This window comes from Humulus lupulus, chromosome 3, assembly GCF_963169125.1.
Source record: "Humulus lupulus chromosome 3, drHumLupu1.1, whole genome shotgun sequence".
Taxonomy (NCBI): domain Eukaryota; kingdom Viridiplantae; phylum Streptophyta; class Magnoliopsida; order Rosales; family Cannabaceae; genus Humulus; species Humulus lupulus.
In genome coordinates this window covers 280956320-280969969 of record NC_084795.1, presented here as the reverse complement: position 1 = coordinate 280969969, position 13650 = coordinate 280956320, and the positions used below count along the sequence as shown (strand labels likewise).

The 13650-nt window shown below is 38.9% G+C and overlaps 2 protein-coding genes and 1 pseudogene across 2 annotated transcripts; 2 read left to right on the top strand and 1 right to left on the bottom strand.

Moving 5' to 3' along the window:
- Nucleotides 1-448: 448 nt before the first annotated feature.
- LOC133825790 (uncharacterized) lies at nucleotides 449-4330 on the top strand. Its single transcript, XM_062258689.1, has one exon. It carries the CDS (start codon nucleotides 449-451, stop codon nucleotides 4328-4330), a length of 3882 nt encoding a protein of 1293 aa, XP_062114673.1.
- A 700-nt stretch (nucleotides 4331-5030) lies between these two features.
- Nucleotides 5031-5966, bottom strand: LOC133825789 (protein PHOSPHATE-INDUCED 1-like; annotated as a pseudogene).
- A 622-nt stretch (nucleotides 5967-6588) lies between these two features.
- Nucleotides 6589-10114, top strand: LOC133824664 (COBRA-like protein 10). The gene is made up of 3 exons (XM_062257626.1): nucleotides 6589-7343; nucleotides 8260-9729; nucleotides 9824-10114. Exons 1-2 carry the CDS (start codon nucleotides 6785-6787, stop codon nucleotides 9708-9710), a joined length of 2010 nt encoding a protein of 669 aa, XP_062113610.1. The 5' UTR covers nucleotides 6589-6784; the 3' UTR covers nucleotides 9711-9729; nucleotides 9824-10114.
- The last annotated feature ends 3536 nt before the right edge of the window (nucleotides 10115-13650 follow it).

Genomic DNA, 13650 nt, shown 5'->3' with positions numbered 1-13650 from the left:
ATGAGGGTGGGATTGGTGGAGGAAAAGAGTTGACCCAGGACTTTCTATTTCTGGATCCTAAGAGGAGGAGGACTGATGTTGATTTGGGCGAAGTGGGCCACGTTGGGGAGGAGGCTGTTTCGGGCAAGGGTGGAGTTCAGTTGATGGGCCAGAGGAGTGGAATTCAGGAGGCCCAACCAGAGCACATGCAGCTGGATTTGGCCTATACGCAAGGAGCAAAGCCGAGCTTGGGCTTTATGCTTGACGTGGGCCGAGATGATGTTCAAGAGAGCCACGCGCAGTCCTCTCTTATTTTGGCAGAAAAGGACAAGGTGAACATGGTAGCAAGGACTCCAAAAAACTTTCATGGGGCGGGTTCCACAAGCTGGACCCGCCAAGAATTATGAGTCTTCTTTGTTGGAATTGTCGTGGGCTTGGGAACCCAAGGACAATTCAATTCCTTAAAGACATGGTGTGTCAAAAGCAGCCCAAAGTAGTATTCTTATGTGAAACGTTGTGTAAAAAGGATAGGGTGGAGTGGCTTAGAGTATCTCTCGGCTTTGAGGGGTGCTTTGCGGTTGATTGTATGGGTCACAGTGGGGGTGTTGCGATGCTTTGGAGATTCAAGGAGGAAGCTTCTCTTCTTAGTTATGGGCATAATCATGTGGACATGGAGATGAGTTTGGATGGTCATCCTAGATTTCGGTTAACGGGCTTCTATGGAGAACCAAATCGTCACTTGAGGGAGGACTCTTGGAGGAAACTTCGTCAACTTGCAAGTGCTTCTTCATTACCTTGGTGCTTGATGGGTAACTTGAACAATGTTCTTTCAAATAGAGATAAGAGGGGTGGGCGACCATACCCCTCTTGGTTGATTAATGGTTTTCAGGAGACCCTTTTGGAGTGTAGTTTGGTTGATATGGACCTGGTTGGGCATCAGTTTACTTGGGAGAGAGGGCGTGGCTCTTATAACTGGGTGGAGGTTCGTTTAGATAGAGCTCTGGTGTCTGAAAGCTGGTTGTCTTTATTTGTTAATGCGAGACTGCATAATCTTGGTCCTTCTATTTCAGATCATGCTCCTTTATGGTTGAGTTTGGACTTCGGAAAAAGAACGCCTTACACTTACCGCTTTAGATTTGAGAACGCTTGGGCTAGAGATCCTCTCTGTAGACAGATAGTGCAAGACGGTTGGGGGATTCCCCATTCTTTTTCTCTGACTCGGAAGATTAAGTGTTGTAGTACCGCTTTAGCGGAATGGGGGCGGGATATTAATGGAAAATTTAAACATAAAATAGCTCGATTTAAAGCTATCTTGAAGGTGACCCAAGCAAGACGTGATGAGTCTTCAGTTCGATACTATAAGGAGACTCAAGCCTTATTGTTCGAAACTCTCTCTCAGCAGGAAATCTTTTGGCGTCAAAGGTCAAAGCAGTTGTGGCTTCAGGCTGGGGACCTCAATACCAAGTACTTCCATGCATCCGCCAACAAGAGAAGAAGGAGGAATCAGGTGGTATCGTTGAAGGATGAGAATGGATTGTTACGAGATTGGGACAGTGGTCTAGAGAAGGTCATGGTAGATTATTTCCAGAATTTATTTTTTGCCTCTTGTACAAACTGGGGTCGAATTTTGGATTGTGTACCCACATCAATTTCGGAGGATATAAATTTGGATCTCATAAAACCAGTTGAACCTGAAGAGGTGAAGCAAGCTCTTTTCCAAATGCACCCTGACAAATCGCCAGGGCCTGATGGTTTCTCCCCGGGCTTCTACCAAAAGTTCTGGGACATCGTTGGTGAGGATATAGTCTGCATGGTCCAGGAATTTTTTACCACTGGTTACTTCCCAACTCACCTTTCTGAGACTCATATTGTGCTCATTCCCAAGAAGTCAGCGCCAGATTCGATGGGGGATTTAAGACCGATAGCCCTTTGTAAGGTGGTCTATAAAGTGGTTTCGAAGGTGATGGTGAATAGATTGAAGACAGTGCTTACTATGGTGATCTCAGAAACGCAGAGTGCTTTTGTACCGGGACGGCTGATTACTGATAATATAATGGTGGCCTTTGAAGTCATGCATTATTTGAAGAGGAAAGGGTCAGGGAGAGATGGGTTTATGGCCTTAAAGCTCGATATGAGCAAGGCTTATGACAGAATCGAATGGGGATTTCTTGAAGCTATGATGAAGAAGATGGGTTTTGGAGATCATTGGGTGTCCTTAGTCATGAAATGTGTAAGCTTGGTTTCCTACAAGATTGCCATCGCAGGGAGGGAGCTGGGTCCTATTGTTCCTTCTAGAGGATTGCGACAAGGTGATCCTTTGTCATCCTATCTTTTTATTCTCTGCGCAGAAGGGTTTTCTGCTTTAATTTCCAAATTCGTTGGTGATGGTAAGATTTCAGGGTGTAAAGTTGCAAGAGAGGCTCCTGTGATCTCTCATATGCTGTTTGCAGAAGACAGTTATTTGTTCTGTAGAGCAACTATGGAGGAGGCGACTCATATTAAGGATATACTTCATTATTATCAGTTGGCTTCAGGGCAACAAATTAATTTTTTGAAGTCCTCTGTGTTCTTTAGCACGAATACCACTCTTGCTATGCATCAAAGTTTATGCACATATCTCAATATTTCTGAAGCTGGCCCATCAAGCATGTATTTGGGGCTTCCTAATACACTTGGTAGGAACAAATCTGCGTTGTTGGGTTTTATTAAAGACAAGATGAGGAAGAAAATAGAGCAGTGGGAGGGGCGTTTTTTATCTAAGGCAGGGAAGGAGATTTTGCTTAAAACGGTTGCCCAAGCGTTGCCCTCATATGCCATGAACGTGTTCTTGCTCCCTTTAGGCTTATGTAATGACATGGAGAAGCTAATGTGTCGGTACTGGTGGCACTCTTCATCAAGTGGAGGTAGAGGAGTTCATTGGAAGAAGTGGGAGAAGTTAACAGTACACAAGATGAAAGGGGGTATGGGGTTTAGAGATCTTCATGATTTCAATAGGTCTCTTTTGTGCAAACAGGGCTGGCGATTGATTAATAATCCTCACTCTTTGGTGGCACGTCTATTTAAGGCTCGCTATTACAAGTCTGGGAATTTTTTAGATTCTAAGCTAGGATCTAATCCTAGTTATATTTGGAGAAGTGTTTGGGAAATGAGGGATCTATTAAAAGGTGCAGCTCGTTGCCGTGTGGGTAATGGTGAGTCGACTATGATTCAGACGGACCCGTGGTTAAATGATGCTGAATACCCGTGGGTTATTTCGGTACACCCAGCTTTAATTGGGGCTAAGGTATCTTCTTTGATGCAATCAGATGGGATTGGGTGGGATGTAGAGGTGGTCAACGACCTTTTTAATGCCAGGGATGCAAGGTGCATTTTGAGTATACCCATTTGCCCAAATCGTCCTATTGACAACTGGGTTTGGTCTTTGGAGCCTTCGGGATTCTTTACAGTTAAAAGCTGCTATAAACATTTACAGTTGCTCAAACATGGAGATGCTTTAGATCTGGATAAATCTTTCTGGAAGTGCTTATGGCAAGCTAAAGTTCCCCCAAAAGTGAAGGACCTTGTTTGGAGAGCTTCCACGGGCTGTCTTCCTACAAACTTCCAGCTCCATATGCGTCATATTGGGGTCGATTTGAAGTGCCCTTTGTGCCAATCGGACAGTGAAACCACCGTGCACTCTTTGGTGAGTTGTACCAGTGTTTGGCCGTGCTGGAGCCGTCTGGAATTTCGTGTGACTCCTCCAGCTTCTGAGTCATTTGCAACTTGGTTGAGGGCGAATTTAGATGGGAAAAATGAAGATCAAAGAGCAAAGATTTTTATGCTCTGCTGGGCTGTGTGGCAGAGGCGAAATGAGCGGGTTTGGAGGAATAAAAGAGGTTTAATTTATGGAATTTTGCTCATGGCAGACACCACTTTGCAGGCATGGTCCCAAGCTCAAGATCGGGATGTTGCTCCCTTACCAAATTTGTTAACACCTGCTGATGGTCGTGCTATTTGGTGTAAGCCTCCCTTGGGGTCGTTGAAGCTTAATGTAGACGCAGCATTTTTTTCAGAGGCAGCAACCCATAGCTTTGCTGGTATTGTTCGGGACCACACTGGTGCTTTTGTGGAGGCGTTTTCTTGCTGTCGAATGGGGGCTGTGGCTCCAGAATTAGGTGAAGCAATGGGAGTATGGGAGGCGCTGAGTTGGATCAAGAGAAGAAAATTGGTGCAAGTTGCTGTTGAGACCGATAGTTTGATGGTTGTTCAAGCTTTACGGAGTCGCATATCCATGGCATCTTACTTTGGATGTGTGATAGATGAGTGTAAACAGCTTTGGAAGGATTTAAGTTCAGTTCTATTAATTTTGTAAAGCGTTCTGCAAATGAAGCTGCCCATGCGTTGGCAAAGGCTTCTTTCACTATAGCTGAGCGCACTTATTTGAGGGAGAATTTACCCCCTACTGTGTTGGATGTAATCTTTGCAGATTGTTATCAATAAAGTCCACACCTTTTTTTCAAAAAAAAATATTTTCTTTTAAATAAAAATGGTAGCAATTAAAAGGTTATTCATATAATCTTTGATGGGTGGAACTCAAATTAATAAATTTTTATGCTATAAAATTAGCATAGGCGAAATTGTGTTTCCGAGTAATTTTAATATATAAAATTTAAAATTTTTGTCTAACAAATATATATTTATGTAATGTATAATATGATTGTTTATGTTAAAACGTAATCATATTAGTGTTAAATGTGATAATAAGAGGTTATATATGTAAGGCTATTTAGGTTTTTTACCCCCCGAACTATTACATATGCATTATTGTGCCCCCCGAATTTTTCAGGCAGTTAAAAAATCCCCCCGATCTATTCACAGTCATGTAAATTAGGACTTCCGTCAAATTCCGTTCATTTTTTGTAACAGGAGGATAATGTGGCCTTTTTTTTACATAATTTGGGATGACACGTGGGACTCTAAAGTGTACAAAAAGAATTAAATAATTAATTAACAATCTCTCTCTACATATAAATTTATATATATATATATATATTTTTATATATACTAATTAATAACAAGTATTAGGCACATCATATCATATCATATAACAGCTCCAAATGCTCTTAATTCATATCTCAAGCTGATCAAACCAAGGTAGAACAAGTGGAGGTGGAAGGGTCAAATAGAGCCGGAAGCAAGTACTTCCTTCCATTGCCGCCGTGAGCATTGTAGCTGGCACCAGTCGTGGGGTCAACCAAGAGATCACCGGTGTATCCAGGGTAGGCCCCCTTCCCAAAAGTACCGGGACAAGCCGAACCCGCCTCTAGTGGAGCCTCCTTCGGCCCTTGGAAGTACCCATTTCCGAACGGGTTCATTGTGGTTCCAGCCAAAAGGCTAGCCAGGTTGATGATCACTCCGTCAAGACCCACGTCGTTGTTTGGAGCAATCAGTGGTTGTGCTTGTGGTCCGTAAATGGGCTGGTGGAACGGCCATGCGCATTGACCTGGGCACTGGGTCTCCGAGTTTCCAACCCAGATGTAAGCGAACTTGGAGCTCTTTATATTTCCTCTCAATTTGTTGTCGGCAACGTCAGCGGCAGTCAAAACAACGTTGATGGCATCCTTTTGACCGCCCTTGGAGGCCAGGCGCACGATGTGTTTACTAGTCAACGTTTTTCCAAGAGAGTAGGTCTCGTCGATGAACTCGGCTCCTAATGAGACGGAGAGGGACGAAGGTTTCTTGGAGTTGGAGTTGGCAAGGCGCTGGTAGGTTTCGATGGTCTTCCACCACATGTTGACTGATGGTTGGTCTGCGTTGGGTTTGGAAGAAAATGGAGAAGTAAGGAAGGTAATGAAGTCAGAGACAATGGCTCGTTGGGATGGCTTGAAGTTTCCGTATCATATCAGGTTAATGGAGATTTTTCCAAAGAGAAGAGGGCCATTGTGGTACTGGAAAGGAAGTGGCTCCTGGGTTTTGTCGGACTCACCGGAAAGAATCCCACGTGTCATCCCAAATTATGTAAAAAAAAAGGTCACATCATCCTCCCGTTACAAAAAATGAACGGAATTAGACGGAAATCCTAATTTACATGACTGTGAATAGATCGGGGGGATTTTTTAACTGCATGAAAAATTCGAGGGGCACGATAATACATATGTAATAGTTCGGGGGGTAAAAAACCTAAATTTAGCCTATATGTAATTACAAATAAGTAGTTAATATAAGAGTCTTTTGACAAAATGAACTATTTTTTAAAGATATTTTGTACTATAATCTACTTTTAATAATTTTTTGCAAAATGGACTCTCATAATTTAGACAGTTAATAAAAAATTTAGACATTTAGACAATTAGTCAAATTTTAAAGAGAGCTCATTTTGCAAAAAATTATCAAAAGTAAGCCAGAATATAAAATCACTTAAAAAAAAATTATTTTCACTAATTTCTCTTAATATAATCGTAATAAAATAAATATAAATTCTAAGTATAAACAACTCTAAAAAAATTTAGGAAGACACCTCATTTCTTAAAAGCCTTCTTATTTATATATAGTCATAGAAGCTAGATCTCCGAATGCATCGTTAAAACTAGAGGAAGAGAACAAAAGTCTGACCCAGTCTTCCATTAACTCTCTCTTCTCTTCATCCCTTCATTTTTTATAAACACTTCTCCTCTCTTTCTTATGGGGTTTCCTCACACTTCCACACTTTTTCCTTTCGGAACGCGGCGACCACCCAAGACCGCCGCTTCTGAATTCCCAAACTCTGTATCTACCTTCGAAAACTGGAAACCAAAAAAACCCCATAACAATATATATAATTCTGACCATGAAACTAGTGCCACCATTACTCTTTGAGGCAATATTTCTAGCTCTACTCTTTGTCTTCCACCCATGTTCCGGCCAGTACTCCGACGACGGAGCTAAGGCAGCGGCTCTGCCCCCGGCCGTGGAGGACTGTAATGGGATTTTCGTATCGTACACGTTTATTTCGAGGGAGAAGGAATATCCGCGCCTTAAAAACGTGTCGGCTCAGTCTTGGGCGTTCAAGTCGGAGGTTGCCGTGATCAACGCCGGGCTGGAAGAGCTCCAGGCGTGGAAGGTGTTTGTTGGGTTTCAGCACCGTGAGATTTTGGTCTCCGCCGATGGTGGTGTTGTCGTGAACGGGGGAGATTTTCCGGTGGATGTTGGTAATGGGACTTACTTGTCGGGTTACCCAATGACTGATTTGAAAACCTCCATTGATACAGCTGGGGACCTTACGCAGATACAGGCGACGATTAAAATCACTGGCACAATGTTTGGGCTTCGACCTAAAGCTATTCCCATGCCCAAAACAATTAGGCTTGAGAATGATGGGTTCAAGTGTCATGCTCCTCATTTTCAAGGCAAGGCATCTTATTATTCTCCTTTTTACATCTTATTATAATTAATGTTCTTTTGTTAAGAGTTTAATCTTGTTTTGTTTTTCTTTAAAAACAAGAATTATGAGATTATAAACAAAATCTAATGATGGGTTTCTAAATAATTATTTATATTTAATAAAAAAAAATGCTACATATATATAGATTTTGTTGTTTTCAACTTCGTACGTAAGCTAGTATGATTTGTATGAGAAAATGTGTTTCAAATGATCATAAATAAATATGTATATTTACATATTAAAATCCCTTTAATAAATAATGATATTCATATATTAAAAATCATTTAATGATTATATGTATTATAGTTATTTAAATTATTTTTTAAATTTTTAAAAAATTATAAATAATTTAACGTCTCCAAAATATAGTTTATATAAATTACCTTAAACATTAATAGGAAAAACAATCAACTGTGCAAGAGATTATTTAAATATTATTTTTAGTACAGTACATTATTGAATTTCGGAAAAACTTACAAATACTCTAACTAATTATAATCTAAGTATTCATAAAAAAAATTTCCCAAAGGGAGTACACCTATATGCCCTAACTTTTTAGGGTTTGCACTAGAGACTAACCCCATACATAAGGCCAACTCTGGTATAGGTGGCTTAAACTATCACATCAAAATTCAACCAATTAAATAAAAGAAAAAAAAAAAAATTAAAGGCAACGTTGCTACTGTTGGGCAAAGTTGCCAAAATTCAACTTCTCCACATCAGTTTTTTTTTTTCCTTCCTTGACCAATTCTGACAAACACCAGGCAACTCCCATTCGAGTTGGCCTAATGTAAATATGAATAGTGTAGAAATTGGTTTTCTACTATGAATTTAATAACAAAAATTGATAAATCTAAGTCGTTTGATTGTGTTTTTTACAGGGACAAGATCCATGTACGTATGTTGTAAACCAGATCCAAAATACAAAGCGAGGAAAGCCAAAAAGACAAAGTTCTTGCCTCGTCGAAACAGCGACCTCTCCCTCACATACGACATAATCCAAGCCTACGGCGGGAGCTACCTAGCCCAAGTCACCATGGAAAACAACCACCCTCTCGGTCGTCTCGACCACTGGAACTTAACTTGGGAATGGACCAGAGGAGAGTTCATCTTCAACATGAGAGGAGCTTACACCCACACCAGAGACTTCTCTGAATGCATCTATGGCCCCGCCGGAAACTACTACAAGGACTTGGATTTCTCCCAAGTCATGAACTGTGACAAAAAACCCATCATCGCCGACCTCCCGGCCGAGCGAGCTCAGGACGAGAAAGTAGGAAAACTGCCCTTCTGTTGCAGAAACGGTAGCTTGCTTCCGCCATTGATGGACATAAACAAAGCAAAATCCATCTTTCAGTTACAGGTCTACAAGCTCCCACCGGACGTGAGCAACCGAACTGCGATATACCCACCTCAAAAATGGCAGATCGACGGCGTATTGAACCCGGAATACAAATGCGGTGCGCCGATTCGGGTCGACCCGAGTGAGTTTCCCGATCCGAGTGGCCTTCAATCGGTCACCTACGCCATAGCTAGTTGGCAAGTCGGCTGCAACATAACTCGACCCAAGCCCAAGCAATCCCGGTGCTGCGTCTCGTTCTCGTCTTACTACAACGACTCTGTGGTCCCCTGCAACACATGCGCGTGTGGATGTTCAGAAGATCCACAAAACATAGCCGGAACATGCGACCCTGAAAAGCCCCCGCTGCTTCTTCCGGCGGAGGCTCTTCTGGTTCCATTTGCGAACAGGTCGGAGAAAGCTAGAGCTTGGGCTAGGCTGAGACACTTGCCGGTGCCCAAAAAGTTGCCATGTTCCGATAACTGTGGGGTCAGTCTAAACTGGCATATAAACTCGGATTACAGGAGTGGATGGACGGCCAGGATCACTCTCTTCAACTGGAAACCCGACCCGTTTGAGGACTGGTTTGCGGCGGTTCAGATGAAGAAAGCTTACCCTGGTTACGAAAATGTCTACTCCTTTAATGGAACAAAGCTTTCCATGAACAACACCATTTTCTTCCAGGGGTTGAAGGGTTTGAATTTCTTGATGGGCGAGACCAACGGGTCGAACCCCAAAACCGACCCGCGAGTCCCGGGTAAGCAGCAGTCGGTGATCTCTTTTCTGAAGAAGAACACTCCCGGGATTAATATCCGCGGCGGCGATGGGTTTCCGGCGAAGGTGTTTTTCAACGGCGAAGAGTGCGAGATTCCGAAAAGTTTTCCGACTGGAAATTCCGGCCATAAAGCCGCCGTTATTGGGCTCTTGCCGATTTTGCTTGTTTGTGTGTTGACTTTTGTGATGATGATTGACCATGACCATGGCTGCCATTAATAATTATAAATCATTTTTGGTAAATTTAATAACAATTTTTGAAAATATTTGCTCTTGGTTGATATATTTATATATATATATATATTAATTGTTGGTTCTCTTTTTTGACATAGGTGGGAAAGAGTTACAGGAAGATGAACTCAAATTAGCAGAAGATGGAACACAAGAAGATATGATCATCACCATTAAAGGACTATATGAAGCTTTCTTTTTCTAAGGCATAAATTTAAGATATTTTGTATGGAAGTTTTAATTAATACTACAAGTAGCTATACAAGAGCTGTATTCATTGTAAATTTGTTTGATTTCTTATTTATTAGTGTAGTTTTTTCTTTTTCTTTTAGTGAGAATTCATAGAAAAAAAGTTTAATGTAGGAAAGAAAAAGTTTCACCTAAGAATGATAAGAAATTTATTTGCTCTATGATATTTTTTTTCTGCATAACAAATTAATATAGGTTGCTTTTGCTAAAATTTTTGCTAAATGATTTTTTATATTTTATTTTTTGGTTTATAAAAATAATATTACATTTGGTAATAGTTTTTATCTTTTGTTTCTAAAGATATAATATAGAAAATTTGTTTGCTAACTCGTGTTTTGTTTTTTTAAGAGGAAGAGATGAGTCATCATCAAGTGAGTTTGAAAAAAAAATGAAAACTGTTTAATTTTTTTTGTAAAAGCTTAAAAATTCTATTTTCAAAATTTAACAAATTTTAATTAAAATTTAAAAAAATAAAAAATAAAAGTTGAATTACCGAACAAACTTTTTTTACTTTATTGTTAGATTTTTAATTAAATAAAATGCAAGATCATGTTTTAAATCTACCACTTTATTTCATAATTTTGATCGATTTAATGTAATTACTCAATATCAGAATTATTCTATTTGTAATTTCAATAAAAGAATTGAGACTGAAAATTGATTTCTCAGTTTAATTTGAATCTGAAATTGTCTTCTTCTTTTTTCTAAAATATTGAAATCCCATCTCAATAACCACTTACCACTCTCCTCAGTTTTAAAGTTGTAACTAGTTACCACTTTTCTCAATTTCAAAGTGGTAACGAATACTAAAGAAAAGTGGTTGTTACTAATTAATTAGTAATATATGGCAACTAGTTATTAATGTTTTCAGTAACAAAACAGTATAGTTAATTACTATTTTTTTTTCTTAGTAACATATTACTATAACAACTAGAATTGTCCATTTTCCTAATGCAACAAAGTGTTTTGCTCGCTGCCACAGGAAAGCCACTTTTGTCGGTGCTTTACAGAAAAAGCACCGGGAAAAGTTTACCACGCCACAAACTGGAAAAAAGTTTTTCTCAACAATTTTCCTCACTAAGAAAAAGACGCTTTTCCAGTGCTTTTCACAAAAACGTATTGACAAAAGGTTAGGCTAAATAAATTCCACGTCTCAATTTTGAAGGTGTCATGAAATATACTTTTCCCAGTGCGTCATGTAGGGAAACTTATTGGCAGGCGTTGATAGGCTTTTTGGTCAACTAACGCGGAATTAAATTAATTAGTTAGAGAGCTTTCAATTAAACAATCAATGAGCCATAAATAATTCAAAAACCTAATAAATATGAGCAATAAATGACAAACAACACCAGAGTTATAGAGGTGCGGCTCCAAGAAATGGTAATGATATACTTCCTCTTAGATTTGTATTGATCTTAAGGGTTTACACAAGATAACCAGTTAATACAGGTAGATTTCTAGGTGTGAAAGACAATATAGAATGGCAGGATCACTGCTAAGTATCAAGCCAAGCTGCTCAGTATGTTTCTGGTGCTGATCAGTAGGCTATTTTTTGTGAACCTCATTCACTATGGTGAGGAGTTTGTATTTATACTGTTCCTTTGGCCCAAGGGTTGTGCCTGAGCATAACTGACGGGGAAATATCCCTACATTCTCGCAAGTGGTTGTTGTCCTATTCCTTAGGAGCCTTGACCGAGTCTTCAGGGCTGTTAGGCGCTCTTTGCGGATGGTTGGGCGAATCCTGTGGATTGTAAATGGTGAATGTAACTACTTTAAGCCAATTAGATGTATCTGTTTATCAAATCGACCAACAAGCTTTCTGGTGGTCCTGCCGAGCAGTGTTAGAAAGACTTCCCCTCAAGATTGGGAAGGGTGTAAATATTTACTGTCTGTAAACTGCCTACCCTACCGAGCAGTAACTTGTCGCATACCTTGTAGGTATACACTGACCAACTTGCAGGGGGGTCTGCCCAGGCTTGATACCACATCAGATATGTTAATTTTTGGGATAACAGTAGGTGAGGCACATTTTTCCAACAATTTCAAAGCATTCACAAAAGTATAAAAAAACACCAATAAAACAAAAAACAAATTTTGACGATGTAGTTTTATACTTTTGTCGGTGCTTTGAAACGCACTGGCAAAATGTTTGCAATATGTCCTACCCAACGTTGCCCCTTCTTATTCTCCTCATTTTCTCTCTCATAGTGCTCTCTCTCTAGACAACCCTCCCTCGAGCCCTCACTATCACTCTCACTCACTCACATATTTCCCTCACTCTCACCCTCAAGCCTTCTCTCTCACTCACATTTCTTTCACTCTCGATAATATAATCTACATCGCGCCGCCACCACCATGTCAACCTCGCGTCACCTCGAGCAAGGTAAATTTTTTTTCAATTAACTATTTTTTATATATATATTTATAAAATCTTTTTTTTATTTATTTAAGATTTTTTGTTCATTAATTATAATTTTTTTTGTAACCCTTTTTGTTTATTATTTATAATTTTGTTTGTTTGTTTATTTGGTGTTGTTACAGAGTTGTGTATAAGAGGAAGTTCTATACATTCATACCATTGTGTGAATTTTATTTTATTTTATGTTTTAAGTCAGAATTAATATGGATTTTTATCAATAAAGGTCTCCAATCTTTCTAAAAGGTATCACTTAGGTCCCCAAACTTACTAAATACGTATCACACATATCATTTTAGTTGGAAAATGGTTTATAGAATGTACAGTAGAAAACGATTTATAACCCAGCGAAAAATAATTTATGAAATTAATTGGGTTATAAATTGCTTTCTGCTATGCATTCCGTACACAGTTTTCCAACAGAAAGGACCTATGTGATACATATTTAGTAAATTTGGAAACATAAGTGATACAAAATAAAGTTTGGGGACCTAAGTGATAATGATTAGGAAGATTAGGGACCTTTGTTGATATAAACCTAATTAATTTTTAATTTTTTTAATTTAATTTTTCTAAATTTGTGGGTTTAAGGTTTTAATTATTTTGTTTTAATTTTACAAGAATGGGCATTTGGAAGGAGCAACAGAAAGTTTGTGTTAATTTGGGATTTAAGAAACAATCATATATTTTTCACTAAACTATGGAGGGCAAGTTTATAGGGTCTAGCGGCAACTAACAAAGAAGTCGAATAACTTAGATATCAACGATCTCAATACATTGTGATAGATAAGCTCTATTGGTTAGAGCCAATAATAGCATTTATGTTAGTTATGTTGGCTAATTTGTACTTAAGTAGTCAAGCAGCTCTTGGATTCTTTTTTGGGTTTATACTTTTTTGGACCATGTGTTTTGTCCAGTTACTTGTTTAGACCCTATGTTTTGACAAATAACTTTTTAGACTCTGTGTTTTGTAAAATGATTCAAATAGAACCTTAAACTCGATTTTGGTCAAAGTTTTTTAAGCTAAAATTACAAATAATTCACCAAACTAACAATTTAAAACAAAATCATTTTGTCTAACAACTGTGTTGTTATATTCAATTTGTTCTTCATCAAAATTAGATTAGGGATCTATTTGAACAATTTTACAAAATACAAAGTCAAAATTTTTTTTTGTCAAAACACAAGATCCAAACAAGTAATGAGACAAAACACAATGTCCAAAAAAGTATAAACCCTTATTTTTTTGCCCTTGGCGCAGTT

What these genes read in the sequence shown, in the direction of transcription:
- LOC133825790 (XM_062258689.1), top strand. Translation starts at nt 449, where the DNA reads ATGGTGTGTCAAAAGCAGCCCAAAGTAGTATTCTTATGTGAAACGTTG.
- LOC133824664 (XM_062257626.1), top strand. Translation starts at nt 6,785, where the DNA reads ATGAAACTAGTGCCACCATTACTCTTTGAGGCAATATTTCTAGCTCTA. An exon ending in TCATGCTCCTCATTTTCAAG is followed by an intron (nt 7,344 to 8,259) that starts GCAAGGCATCTT and finishes TGTTTTTTACAG; the next exon opens with GGACAAGATCCATGTACGTA.